General features: G+C 38.6%; 1 protein-coding gene across 4 annotated transcripts in view; it reads left to right on the forward strand.

Annotated features, from left to right (window-relative positions):
• The window catches only part of LMBR1 (limb development membrane protein 1), a 141,420-nt gene that overhangs the window by 29,575 nt on the left and 97,552 nt on the right, over positions 1-14,293 (forward strand). For all 4 annotated transcript variants that reach the window (XM_082662070.1, XM_082662067.1, XM_082662068.1 and 1 more), the window contains one exon: positions 3,382-3,521. In XM_082662070.1, the coding sequence (XP_082518196.1) occupies positions 3,382-3,521 (140 nt within the window). The remainder of the gene's footprint in view (positions 1-3,381; positions 3,522-14,293) is intronic.

The raw sequence follows: 14,293 nt of genomic DNA on the forward strand, positions 1-14,293 counted from the left end.
GCACCTAGATTTTTGTTTCCACTAAAAGGAATCAGTGCTCCTTGGGGGGAAGGCTGATTGCAGGACTGGGGTAGGGAAAGTTCCAGGCTCCTTTCATCCATCTTGTAGTGCCACAGTGCAGGGAAGTACTCAAGAGTGATGGCAGCACATCAGGAAGACAGGGAATCCTTCAGGGGCTTTCACACTTCCTCAGGGACAATCTGAGCGTCACAATCAGGATTGTCATGGATCTAACACAGAACAGAGCAGAGCAATCTTGAGTCCATACAGATAGAAACCAACAGGTGAATAACTTATTTGACAAGGAACAGGATATCTTCCTAGTTCCAAACTTAACTCCCCACAAAGGGAAGAGGAACTTCAGAGTGGAGAGCCTTGGCAGACGGCACCTTGGCCAGTGAGCAGAGACTGCGACCAGTAATGGGGCAGACAGACATCCTAGGCCACCTGGTAGCCTGTAGAGAGGAGCGTGAAGCATGGCGTCTGTGACTTTCCTGCCTTGTGGACATGTCAGACTCCACAGAGCCAAAGCTGGCTCCCTCATCTCCCTTGCCAGCCCGCTCAGCTGCAGCCGTCCCCGTCACAGCTGATGTCACAGCGGATGGCCGCTCCACCACTGCCACTCTCACGAGGTGGTCTTGGTCATCCCTGAGCCCTCTCTCATCCCGCACTGGGCAGCCCTGTTGGCTCTCTCAGAATCTGCTCCCTTTCAGAAGGGGAGATTTCTGAGGTTGCCTTCAATTCCGAGGCGCACTGTTTCATAGTTGTGTAAGCAGTGACGGCTGCCATTTTCTGACTTGACCCAGGATCTTACCTTGAGGACCCCTTGCCAGCATTTAACTCTGTCCCATCAGCCTTTTATGGATAGTTCTCCTCACAGCTACTCAAGGGCAACAGGGAGCCTGGTATTACCTTTTTTTGTATGTCTAGGGCCAATCACAGTACCTAAAGTGCAGTAGATTCTAGAGGGTTTTTAAAAAAAAATTAATTTATTTTTGGCTGTGTTGGGTCTTTGTTGCTGCACGCGGGCTTTCTCTAGTTGCGGAGAGCGGGGGCTACTCTTCATTGCGGTGCATGGGCTTCTCATTGCAGTGGCTTCTCGTTACGGAGCATGGACTCTAGGCGCGTGGGCTTCGGTAGTTGCAGCGCACGGGCTCAGTAGTTGTGGCTCGCAGGCTCTAGAGCACAGGCTCAGTAGCTGTGGTGCACAGGCTTAGTTGATCCATGGCGTGTGGGATCTTCCTGGACCAGGGCTCGAACCTGTGTCCCCCGCATTGGCAGGCGGATTCTTAACCACTGCACCACGAGGGAAGTCCCTAGAAGGTTTTTGACGTAAGATCCAGTATTATATTTACAGTGACCATATATATTTAGGATTGTCTGGGTCACTTTTGATTTCAAAACTTCATCTGTTTGCCCTCATAAGCTTACTCCTTGGTCAGATTACATCTCCCAGCTTTAGACCTGGAAGCCATGGTTAGCCTTCACTGCTGCGTGCGAGTCAGTGTCATGAGCACCAAGAGAGGAGGGACTGACTTTACCGAGAGGAGCGAGAAGGGAGCCACTGAGGAGTGCTTCACGGGGCAGATGACGCAGAGGGGACCCGAGGGAGAGGGCCGACTGTGCCCAGGACACGGAGCCAGAAAACCCATTCATGTTGGGGGTACAAGGAGGTTAGATAAGCCTGCCTGTATGTGGGAATCTGTCGTGGCCAGAGGAGCCTGGAAGGGCAAATTGGGAGAGCTGTGCGGGACCTGGAATGGGGAGATCGTGGATGTGGTCTTAATTTTCATGTTTGAAGAAGGAAGGAATGGTAGCGACAGACTTACGAGGACAGAAACGAAGGTTGCTTGAGGCACTGGTGGGTAAGTGCTGGAGATGGCAGTGGGCCTGGGGCGAGGGTGTGTCTCTGCTTTTCCCAGGAAACGTGTTGTCCCGTTCAGCAAAACCCGTTTGTAAGACTTTTTCTGTGTCTGAACTGAATTGTATTTTTGGTGTGTATCATATGGTCTACATTAAAAAATTTACTAGTGATTTACTGACCACGGGAGGTTTCATGGTTATTTTCAGCTTTTAAGTAGGAAAACGCTTCTGTTGGTTGCCACAAGATGGCATTGGCCTCAAAGTTACTCTATTAGATGTGTATTTTGAGTGTTTAGTATCATTTTTCTTATATCTTCTTACATGTATTTTCACGTTCTTTCTACATTAAATTTAATGGAATGAATATTAAATTAAGGTTTCATCTCTAATGTCAGTGAGGTTTCCTTTTCCTTTGCCATTTTAGTCTTTTAAAATAATCTTTAAAAAATTAGGTATAAAACTTTAGACATTTCAGACGTGTAACTGAGAAAGAGAAAGCACCCTGTAGTCCCACTCTCCTAGGAATTGTTATATATTATGCTAGATTTTTATTTTTTTTTTTGCGGTATGCGGGCCTCTCACTGTTGTGGCCTCTCCTGTTGTGGAGCACAGGCTCTGGATGTGCAGGCCCAGCGGCCATGGCGCACGGGCCCAGCCGCTCCACGGCATGTGGGATCTTCCCAGACCGGCGCACGAACCCGTGTCCCCTGCATCGGCAGGTGAACTCTCAACGACTGCGCCACCAGGGAAGCCCTATGCTAGATTTTTAAATGTACCTCTATTTTCCTGTGTGTAATTATGCACTTTGTGGGGGGGGCGGGGGGAGAGCATGTTTTATATTTATTGTCCATGCTTTTCTTCGTGTTTTTATTTTTAATTTATTTTAGACATCTTTCCATATTAGTACATATTAGAGATATCTCATTTCAAAAAATGACAAAATTGTGTTTTAAATATTGTTTAATGTATAATTCTAATAGTTGCCTACAGTTTACTATATAGTTTATTTAACCTTTACCCATTTTAAGAGATGGTAGACCAATAGGTTTGTAAGTTTCTTCTTCCTGAAATAACCATTTTCACATAAGTCTTTTTTCATTCTGTGTTCACAAGCATTTTTTCAACTGAGCCGGTTTTTGTGTTGCTGTTAGCATATATTGCCATAGTTGTTAATTAAATGTAATTGTGAAATAAATACTTAAATTTAAAATAGGAATGAGACTACAATTTATTCTTCGTAAAATGTGCAAAGTATTCTGTCTCTAGTTTATGTCTGCTTTAGGCCGACTCTTTAGACTTAAGGGTTTTTTCACAGAGTAAGTTTTAGAGTTGGTCTAGTTTAACTTCCAGGACCATACGTATATCACTTGTCTTCCAACTACATATACTCAATGAAATGCATATGTAATTCTTTTTGGATTTAAAAAATTTAAGAGTTTTGATTCTATTCTTTTTTAATTACTCCCATATTCTTTGCGTTTTCCAACCACTGGTGACAATGATGCTCTTCTCTTCCAGGTTGTTTCTGAGCACGTTCACTCTAGCAGTTTCAGCTGGGGCAGTTTTGCTTTTACCCTTCTCAATAATCAGCAATGAAATCCTGCTTTCTTTTCCTCAAAACTACTATATTCAGTGGCTAAATGGCTCCCTGATTCATGGTTAGTATATATTGCTTAATATAATCACAATTAATGTTTTAATTTTCTACTGTACTATATTTAAATTTTTTCCTTTTCTTAGTTTCTTTAATAATTGGCATCTTCCTTCAGTAAACCATTTGAGTCTTTAATAAAATCAGAAAACCAGATTTTACTTACTATTCCTATTCGTAGTTAGTTGTGAAATGCTTTTCTATAAGAAGCAGTTTTTATACTGACTGTGATTTTGATAAATACGGTTTCATTTAAATATTTAGCAAGAGAATTTTAGTTTATCTGGATATGTCAGAAGAACTCAACCTCCATTTAGGATCTAAAAAAAAAACCCACCATAGTTTCTATTTTATTTATTTGCTGTTAGTCATTTCATTTATTTATTTCTTTAGTCATTTCAAAATGCATGATAGAAGGGGGAAAACTCTTTTGTCATGGACAAACTTTAAAATTAATGTGGTTTAAAAAAGTAATGACTTATTTTGGCAACATGGTATATTGCCTTGAAGCAAAACAGACCTGAATTCCAATCTTGGCTCTGTCATTTTCTGGACATTTTTAGTGAGGTAGGACATTTTAATTTTAATTTATAAAATAAATTAAAAAATCGAGTACACATATCTTTTTTATATGTTTCATTGTCTTTTGCCCACTTTTTTCATATTGAATTATGTTATCTCTTTATATGTGAAATACATCAGCTATTTATCAGATTTTTGTAAATATGTTTTTCTAGTTGTTAGTTTACTTTTTAATTTTGTTTTTTTTTGGTTACAGAATTTTTGCATTTTTATGTTGTCCAGTCTTTTTCTTCCTTTGATTTCTCTCTTTTGTGTTTAGGAGATCCTTTCCCTTCCTGAGATGTGACAAATACTCCTTTTTTTTTCTTGTTCTTTTAAAAATGGTTTTGTTTACACTTAACTGTTTAATCCATCTGGAGTTTATACAGATAACTACCTTTTTTCTTACCCATTTGTGTGTGTTTAAAGAAATACATGTTTGCTATAGAAAATTTGGAAAACAAAATTTACAGTGAAGAAAATTACTATTACTCACAATCCTACAACCCAGAGAACTACTGTGGATACTGTGACGTAAACCCTTCAATGTTGTGTGAGTGCACATGTGAACACATAACCAAATAAATAATGAAATGGAACCCTACTGTACTCACTGTCGATTTGTCTTTGCACCCATCATCATATAGTGGGGAGGTTTCCATGCCTGAAGTACTTTTCTGTGCTATTTACAATATTGCCTAGAGCCATTATAATCATGAATTGTTTCCAATCTTTTAGTTTAAAAAGCTACATTGTACATCTTTACAAATAAATGTTTGTCTTTAGGACAAATTTCTGCAGTTTACTTTCCCAGTAAGCATACTTTAAAGGTTTTTGAAAAGATATTTCCCAATTATTCCTCAGAAAAACTGTCTGATTTTTGCTAGCAGTTCCACTTTCATGTAGTGTGTGAGCGTCTGTATTCCCAAAATGTATCTTCACCAATTTTGGGCGTTAGTTAAAAAAACCCTACCAATTCAATAGATGAGAAATTTCCGTTTTTAAATTTACATTTCTTTAATTACTAGTGAGGGTGGACATTTACAAAGCACATTTATAGGTCATTTGTATTTATTTTTTAGTAAATTGCCTCCCTGTATTTCTTTGCCCATTTTTGCGGTGTTTTTAAGTATTAGCTATCTATCAGGTTAATTGCAAACATTTCCTTCCCAATTGTCCTTTAATGCTGCTTATCCTGTTTCTTGACAAGAAGAATTTTAACATATTAGTCTATCACATACTTTACACTGGGCTTGTGGTTTCTTTCAGGCTTCAGAGTCATTGATGCTCTGAAGACCCAATGAATTCAGTAAAACTTAGGACTAATTATTAAGTGAATAAAGAGAAATTACTGCATTTTTGTTGCTTAGCAATTGAAAAACTCAAGCAAATTAAGGTTTTTACTGAAATTGACGCAGAAAGTAAGCCATCTGCTGAAAAGTCGCTATGAAAGGCAGGAAACAACCTGGAAAGTAATGGTGAGTTGAAAATATATTTATCAGGATTTTTCTGGTGAATTATTTTTAGGTGACAGTGCTGTGTGTTATTAACCTATACATAGATAATGTATGATTAACAAATGTTTTTTGCATATGTTGTCTGAAACGTTTGTCGAAGACTATTCCCTCTGGCCCTAGCTTTCTGAAAGGCTCTGGGTTCTGTGGGCATACGTTTTTGAGGGTTGAGCTCCAGGTGTTTTCACTAGCAGTGCAGGCGGTCTCAGGCCAGGCTAACTAGTATTATGAGTGACCTGGCCTTTGTTTCCAGTTTTACTAAAAAGAAATTGTATGATATACTTAATGACCTTCAAATACTCTAAATCAGAGCCATTTCTTTTATTCTGTTTATGGACTGAAAGTGAGAGCTACCAGTATATGACATGCTATCTATTTAATGCTGGCGGCATTAACCTTGGAAGTAAATGTATTTGTTTGTGTTGGTTGTCTTTCTCATTATAATGTTAAGGGGTGTAAGCTCACGCATTGTACCTTGTTTATAAATCAGGGCTTGGAACAGTGCTTCCCACATAGTGGTAGCCCAGTAAACATCTGTTGAGTGAGTAGATAAACTATAAACAATAACTTTAACCTCCAGGGAACCACATCAGCTGAAAGTTGGGGAGCTAGAGGAAGAGCCCTCTTAGTTATATCATTGCTTCTAGATGTATTCTCAGAAATCGGTCTTGGGAAGCCTAAGCCGTCAGCTCTGGACATTGTTCTTGAGGGTTTTATGACCCCTGACTTTGTTTCTGCTTCTAATTTTTTGGTAGATCTGTATCCTTTACTGCAGGTAGTGAATTTCGTAAAGCCTCCTATTTATCTTTCTCTTCTGAATTCATAGTTTTTTTTTAACCTTGTGGATGTCATCCAAGGGTGTGTTTATTTCCTCAGGTTGTCTTGGGGTTGAAGACTTGTCAACCTCAGATATGCTTGCTTCTTTGCTTTTAAAAAATTATAACAATTAATGGGGCCAAACTGTCATAATGGAGACCTAGGAGAGCCCATGGGATATAGTTCTAGTATGAGTTTGAAGGCCTCAGTGGTGACAGTAGCCAGGTCAGCTTTGGAGAGTGTAAGTCTATGTCGCTGAGCCTATGCATAACCTCCATCCCTGCCACCATGGCCACTTTTTTTATGAGCTCATTGGGTGATTACAGGGGTGGCTTGGAAAAGAGGTTGACTGGTATCTGTAGAACTAGGATAAGCTAACTCTATCCACTTTAATATTAAAATCCTCTGCTGAGGTCCCCCTTTAATGAGCAGTCACATGGGATACAAATATCTTCACCTTTTTCTTTTTTCCCATTTTGAGTGGTCTATCTGCATACCTCTTCTCCAAATTTCCTTGTTACTACTTTTCCAATCATGTTCCTTCCAAGTCCCCAGCCATCCAGCCAAGCCATTGGCAAATATGAATATATAATTGCATGTCTGGCCATTTTTCCAAGCAAGGTCCTGTCCACCGGGAGGATTCCCGTTCACCACTGTGCTTTGGAGATGTCCCAAGGAGGGCTGTAGTGCTGCAGCTGTCCACTTGGGGGCGGTGTCTGCATATTGTGCAGAACCGTCTGTGAGTCAGGCCCAGACTTCCCTTCCTCTGCCAGCTGATCCGGAGGAATCCCCACAAGGCCAGGGGAGATAAAGCAGAGCAGCAGGAGTGGGGACCGTGGGCATCTGGGCCACTTCTTTTTTTTTTTAAGTCTTTATTGAATTTGTTACCATGTTGCTTCTGTTTTATATTTTGTTTTTTTGTCCGTGAGGCATGTGGGATCTTAGCTCCCCGACCAGGGATCGGACCCACATCCCTTGCATTGGAAGGTGAAGTTTTAACCACTGGACCGCCAGGGAAGTCCCAGGGCCACTTCTTCATGTGACTTACTTGTGCCTGCGGGCCCGCTTGGGTGTGATCATGTATACACCACCTCCATCTGACTTTGGGATGTTGCTGTGCACGCCCACATTATGGCTTGGTGGGCCGGATAAAGATAACACGATCTCATGATGGGCAGCTCAGGTCGCATGGTAGCTTGGTGGCCCATGGTCAAGCCTCTGCTAAAGCCCAACAGCAAACCAATAGCTGTTTCTCAGAAGGAAGGTAGTTAACTGCAGGGGATGACAGGGCTTTGCTCCGAAATCCTAAGAGCCTTTGCTGTGATTCACCTCTAGGGGCTGCCAAAGGCTCCGAACTGCATACTCTCTGCTGCCGATGCTTCCGGCACCATTGGATCTGCGGGATCATAAGGCCAAGGGCGGAGCAGCTTGCATAGCTGCCTGGAGCTGCAGAGCTGCAAAGCCTTCTCTTGTTCTGGGCCCCACTCAAAACCAGCAGCTTTTTGGGTCACTCAGTAAATGGGCTAGAATAACACAACCAAGTGAGGAATATGTTGCCTCCCAAATTCAAAGAAGCCCACTGAGCATTGTGCCTCTGTTTTGGTTGTAGGAGAGGCCAGATGCAGCAGTCCTTAGAAGGAATATCTTGACATGGCCCACACCACTGGATCCCTAGAAAATTCACTGAAATAGAAGGCTCCTGAATTTTTGTTAGATTTATTTCCCACCCTCTGATATGAAAATGTCTTACCGATTAGAGTGGTGGCTACTTCTCACTCACTCGGTCTCATTAGCATACTGTCATCAGTGTAGTGGAGCGACGTGCAATCTTCTGGAAAGGAATGGTGATCAAGATCCCTGCAAACTAAATTGTGACATAGGTCCAGAGGGGTGGTATATCCCTGAGTTAGGACAGTGAAGGTGTATTGCTTGCCTTGCCAGCTGGAAGCAAAATGCTTCTGGTGGGCCTTATGGACAGGGATGGAGAAAAAAAAGCATTTGTCACATCAGTAGCCGCATACCAGGTACCAGGAGATGTGTTCATTTACCCTAGCAACGAAACCAAGTCTGCTGCGGCAGCTACAATTAGAGTCACCACCTGGTTAAGCTTACGAGAATCCAGTGTCATTCTTCAGGATCCGTCTTTCTTGGGGATGTGGGAATCACTACCCCTCATCTTTCAAGTCCTTGATGGCTGCACTAATCCCTGCATTACCTTCAGGAATGTGGGATTTCTTTTGGGTTACTATTTTCCTAGTTAGAGGCAGTTCTAGTGGCCTCTGTTTGGCCTTTCTTACTATAATAGCCCTTTCTCCACAGGTCAGGGAACCATTGTGGAGATTCTGCCTGCTTTTGAGCGTATCCATTCCAATTGTGCATTCCAGAGCTGGGGAAAGAACCCAGAACAGGTTCAGGGACCCACTGTGAGACGTGTGAGACCTGAGCTGAAACTCTCCTGACCACCTGACCTCCACAAGCCCCTGCTCTGACTGGGGTGATGTTTTGGGTCCCCTGGAGATAGTGTCAGTTCAGAGCCAGATATGTTTTGTGAATTTGTGCTAAAGTCTTTGAGGACTGGGAACATGTCTTAAATTCTCTTAATCTCCCATGAGGCACCTGTCCCAGTTCTTGCACACTGAAAATGTTCAATAACGATTCATTGATTGGATGAGTAATAGTTATTAATTGTATCATTAGGAATACTTTGGTAAAAGTAGACTTACTTTGAAAAGCAATTTAATGGCTTATTCTAAAAATTATCAATATGGAACGATTGTGCCGTTAATGTGTGACTCACATGAGGATTAGATGCTAAAATATGTGTCAATAATGCTTTGATATGTGTAAATATATTCAGTTTGGCTTAAGTACAGTGTTTGGATCTTGGACATGTGTTTGAAATGTTATGTGTTAACTATATTACCTTGGAATGCCACTTCACTTCTCGGGGCTAGAATTAATAAATTACATTAATAAATAATAATATAGTTTATTATAGGATGATACAGAAGGGGCAGATATGGCAAATTAAAATGATGGCTAAAATTTGTATTGTTATTATTATAATTTATTATTATAATTAAAATAGGAAAAGCATAAAAAATTGACAGAAAAAAGAAAGTATCTCTTTGTATTCACTTTCTGTATCTTGACTACTGTTAAAAACATATGGAACTCTTTAGTTCCATAAATTAAAAAATCATGATTCACCTGCTTAATGGGTTTTCCTTTTTGAGTGATGAGAATGTTTTGGAACTAGATAAAGGTAGTGGTTGCACAACGTTGCGAATGCACTAATGCCACGGAATTATTCATTTTAAAATGGTAATTTTATGTATGTGAGTTTAAAATTAATATAAAAAGGAAACCGATACATCTTGGGGTATAATTAAGTTGTAGCCTTAAATAGAATAAGGAAATAATTCTTCAGTTTTTGAGGTATTTTCTCTGAGTGGGGCCCAGTTTTTGCTAAGCTGTCCATACTCACTTGTGACCAGACAGAGACACACACTTAGAACATGATTGCCCGTTTTAAGATTCAGCCTGTTAAAAGATAACCACAGGGAATCGACTTGACTTTGCAAGGTGTGTGTGCTTTACTTTGATGCGTCAACATGAATAGCCAATATGCTGTTTTGGACATGATGAAGGAACAGTACAAAATCCATCTTTGTTTTATACATTTTCAAGTCCCACAGAAGGTCAGAAAATTCAAACTTTTAGACTATAAGCAATTAAACTTAAAAAAATGAAAAATAAGTATTATGTTTACTTACGTATAAATATTAAATCAAAAGTCAGTTCTTATGATATTTTAAGGAACCATTGTTAATTAAATGTTACTAACAATTTCTAGTTAATTGGTCTCAATAGTTCAGTGATTTGTTATAATGTGCATCACTATAGTTACTGCATATTTATTGTTTATAATAGTAAAAATAAAAAACAGTCTACGTAGGAAATTTGCTTAATTAAATTTTGGTAGATCCAAACAGTGGAATGCTCTTTTGACCACTATAGATGATGATGATGATGTAGATGAGTGTTTGTTGATATAGAAAAATGTCGGAAAAAATGTTTTTCTCTGGGTGGTGGGATTATATGATATAAAAAATTTATATTAACGAAGTTTGTTTTGGCGCTTGCCTTGTATAATATTTCTATAGTAGATGTGTACTGCTTTTTTGTTATAAGAAAAAACTTTAAAAATTTAATAGCTTATTGCTAAAATCGTTCTTTTTGGTTTTTTTCCTTTCTAAGTGCATAACCAAAAGCTATTTTAATTCTGAAGTTCTCACAATACTCACTATTCAAAAGCAAACTTGCAGTCTTTCCTTTAAAGCTTATGCTTTCTTCATAGCATTTTAAAAATTATATGTCACTTTTTGACAATTGGATTAGATCCTTAATTCCAGTGAAATATTGGTTTTAACTTAGTTTTGTTATTTTGGAAATTATTGAATATGGCTGAACTTGGATTAATTTTCTTATTTAAGTTCATGAAGTTTTTTGTCTGTGTGGTTAAAAAGTGATAGATTATTTGCTTCCTAGTGTTGTATATTGTATTGAAATACTTTGTGATTCCAGCAGATGGAGCTAGAAGGTAATGCATCCATTGGTGATCTGGCAATTCAGTTGGGTTTGCTTGGGTTTTAGACGAATCATTCTGGGATTATTAAATAACTTTTAAGTTTACATACCTCTTTTGGGGATAGACATTGAATATCTTTCAAAAAGATTGTCATTGAAGCTGATTTAGATAAACTACAAGGTTTCTGAATTTTTAGGGTTCTACTACCATGTCGGAGAGCACATAATTTTAGCTTTCTGAAGTAGAGAAATTTAGCTAACATTTCTTTTTATTTTACAAATTAATAATATATAATATAATAAAAGTGGTGGTAGTATGTATTTATGTGTATTACCTCTAATTTTTAATTTTGGAATGTTTTATCAAAATTGTAGAATATTCTTAAGGGATATTTATGTGTGTATGTCTGATGTATGTTTGCAAAATGCTGGAAACTTACTAAGTTGTACACAGTTTCCAAGAATAAAATGGCAACTTAGGAGTGTACAGTAGCTTTATTATTTTTCTATATATTAAATGTTCTTCTCATAGTAACTTTAACCTTCTTATATGTTGCAAACTTGATAATTAAATTAGCATAAGCTGAGTCTGAAGCTTTCACACATATTCTGGCTAATAAAACTTAATTTTTTGCATTGAATTATTTAGACTGAAAAAAAGCTGGTTATTTACATAGATGATTATACTGTTACGTAGTATGTTAACTCTCAGATTCTTTGTGTTAAGTGAATTTTTCTTGCAAAAGTAAATATGGTGGAGGTTACATCTCTTTTTGCAATTGTGGTTGATAAGACCATCAGCAGTAATGTTGAATCTCCTGGAAAAAGGGAAGTGGGGAAAATCAAAAAAAAATTTAAATTGTATGTATTATATATAAAGTTCAGTATATAAAAGAAGGTATCTAATTTCATTGCAAACTTAAATGAGTCGTTATTCAGAATCTTTGTGATCATCCTGATCATTTTCTTCACTTGTTCAGCAGATTGCTGCTTGATAATATCTGTTGATAAAGATTTCTTTATATAAATTTTCATAACTATCTTCATTTTAAGTAGGTTGGTTAGTCAGAATAGATACGTTTACTGATTTGTGATCTTTTGCCTAAGGCAGACTTTTGTTTTTTAACTTTTTATTTCCAGAGAAGAATTTGAATTTGTATTTTTCACTACATGAAAGGGACACATATGATTAGAAAGATAAATTCTGGAAGTATGTATATTTAGAGCTCAATAACAATAATAAAGCCTGTTTTTTACCATGGATGATAATTGATTGTTTCAAATTTCAAAACCTAAGTAAATTTTTTTCCTCCAATTATAAAATTATAATGAAGCATTCAGGGGGTTGTATTCATGGTTGCAACTATTTAAGAGCAATGTTTGAAGCCCCCTGCCACGCGATAGCGTTAATTTGTGATTTTGCAGAGGCTAGAATATGAATTGTGCTTAGTGCGGCTAGAAAATAAATAAGCTGAGATCTGTGGCCGATGAGGGGCCCAGCTAGCATCTCCACCTCAATTAAGCTTTGCTGTTCTCTGCCTTTTCTTAGGCATTTTGTGGGGAAGTTATATGACATAGTGAGGTGAAGGATTTTGAGTTTCACAAAGGAGTTTAAATTTGTGTCTTTATGTGCTCCTTATAGAAAACTTAGAATATGTAGGCCAGTGGGAAGAAAAAATCATCCGTAATTCCACTACATTCACACTGTTAGTAATTTGGTATATTTCTTTGCAATTTATTTTCTGTGCCTATTTTTTGTCATTGTTCTCATATATTTTTCATGTCATATAAGTATACAGATTGTTGTTATGTAAGTTTTTTTTGGTGTAATTAATGAGAATCATTCTTTAAGGAAAGGGCTGAAACCTAATTTTAGCTGTAACTCATATCACTTTTTTGTCTATCTGGTCTGATTGCCGATGTGCATTGGAGTTTTACAGGGTTTTGGACCATTTGCATGATGTTGAGACAGGGCGGGGAGAGGCACTGACATTAATTTAACATTTTTGTATGTTATTTCTCTTCTGCTGTTCACACGTGATCTATGAGTTATGTTATAGCCCATTTTATACATGAGGAAACAGGACGACAGAGTTGAAGTCCCTTTTTCAGGTCACGTATAGCTGATAGTTGCAAACCCAGGCTGATCAGACATAAAGTGCCCCTCACTTAGACATCTGCTGCCACATCTTCACAGTGTGAATCCCTTGTTGTGCACTAAGTACACAGGATACATTTAATATTTTATTGAAGTTGGATTTGTTAAAACCTTTCTGTATTTGAAAGATGTTTTGGTATCGTAAGGCTTGGGTGTACATGTACACAAAAATATAAACAAATGTAGAAGTGTTAGTTCTGTTTAGTTAGTTAGTTAGTTCTGACAAACTGGTCAGAAGCTCAACTAAGCATTTTGTTTTACACAGATGGGTAGAATTAATGGGCTGTCATATTCTCAGTTTAAAACATTTCCCTTAGTAAAATCTTATGAAACTGATGTTCTCTTTTTGGCAAACAAACAAAAGGCCCTCAGCTTAGGGTCTCATGGGCTGAAATTAAGGTTTTCACAGATTTGTTTTCTTCATTGGAGGCTCTGGGGAAGAATTTGCTTCGAAGTTCATTCAGGTTGTTGGCTGAATTTGGTTCTTTGTGGTTGTAAGACAGGCCCCCATTTCCTTGCTAGCTGTTAGTCAGGTGCCAATCTTTGCCCTATAGGCTGTCTGCCTCTTTTCTCAGGTTTTCCATGTGATGCCCCCTCCAGCAAAGTTGTGTCCAGTTCCTCCCTGTCTTACCCTTCTGCTGCATCTCTGACTCCTCTTAGAGAAAGTTCTCTGCTTTTAAGGGCTCCTTTCGTTAGGTTGTACCCACCTGGCTAATCCAAGATGGTTTCCCCCTCTCTCTTTATTAAGGTCCATAGCCTTAATTATATCTGCAACATCCTTTTTTGCCATGTATGTTGGGTTGAAAAGTGTTTTCCCCAAATTCGTGTCCATTTAGAACCTCAGAACGTAACCTTATTGGGAAATAATATCTTTGCTGATATAATTAGTAAAATAAGGTCATAATGGATTAGGGTGGGCCCTAGTCCAATAACTAGTATCCTTATAAGAAGATAAAACAGAGACATACACAGGGGAGGAATGTGAAGACAAAGGCAGAGATTGGAGTGATGAATCTACAAGCCCAGGAATGCCACATGTTACAGGCAGCCACCTCTAAGGAAGGATTCATCCCTAGAACCTCCAGAAGGAGTATGGTCCTGCTGGCACCTTGATTTTGGACTTCTAGCCTCCACAACTGT

Source organism: Grampus griseus (assembly GCF_964374135.1).
Source record: "Grampus griseus genome assembly, chromosome: 9".
NCBI lineage: Eukaryota > Metazoa > Chordata > Mammalia > Artiodactyla > Delphinidae > Grampus > Grampus griseus.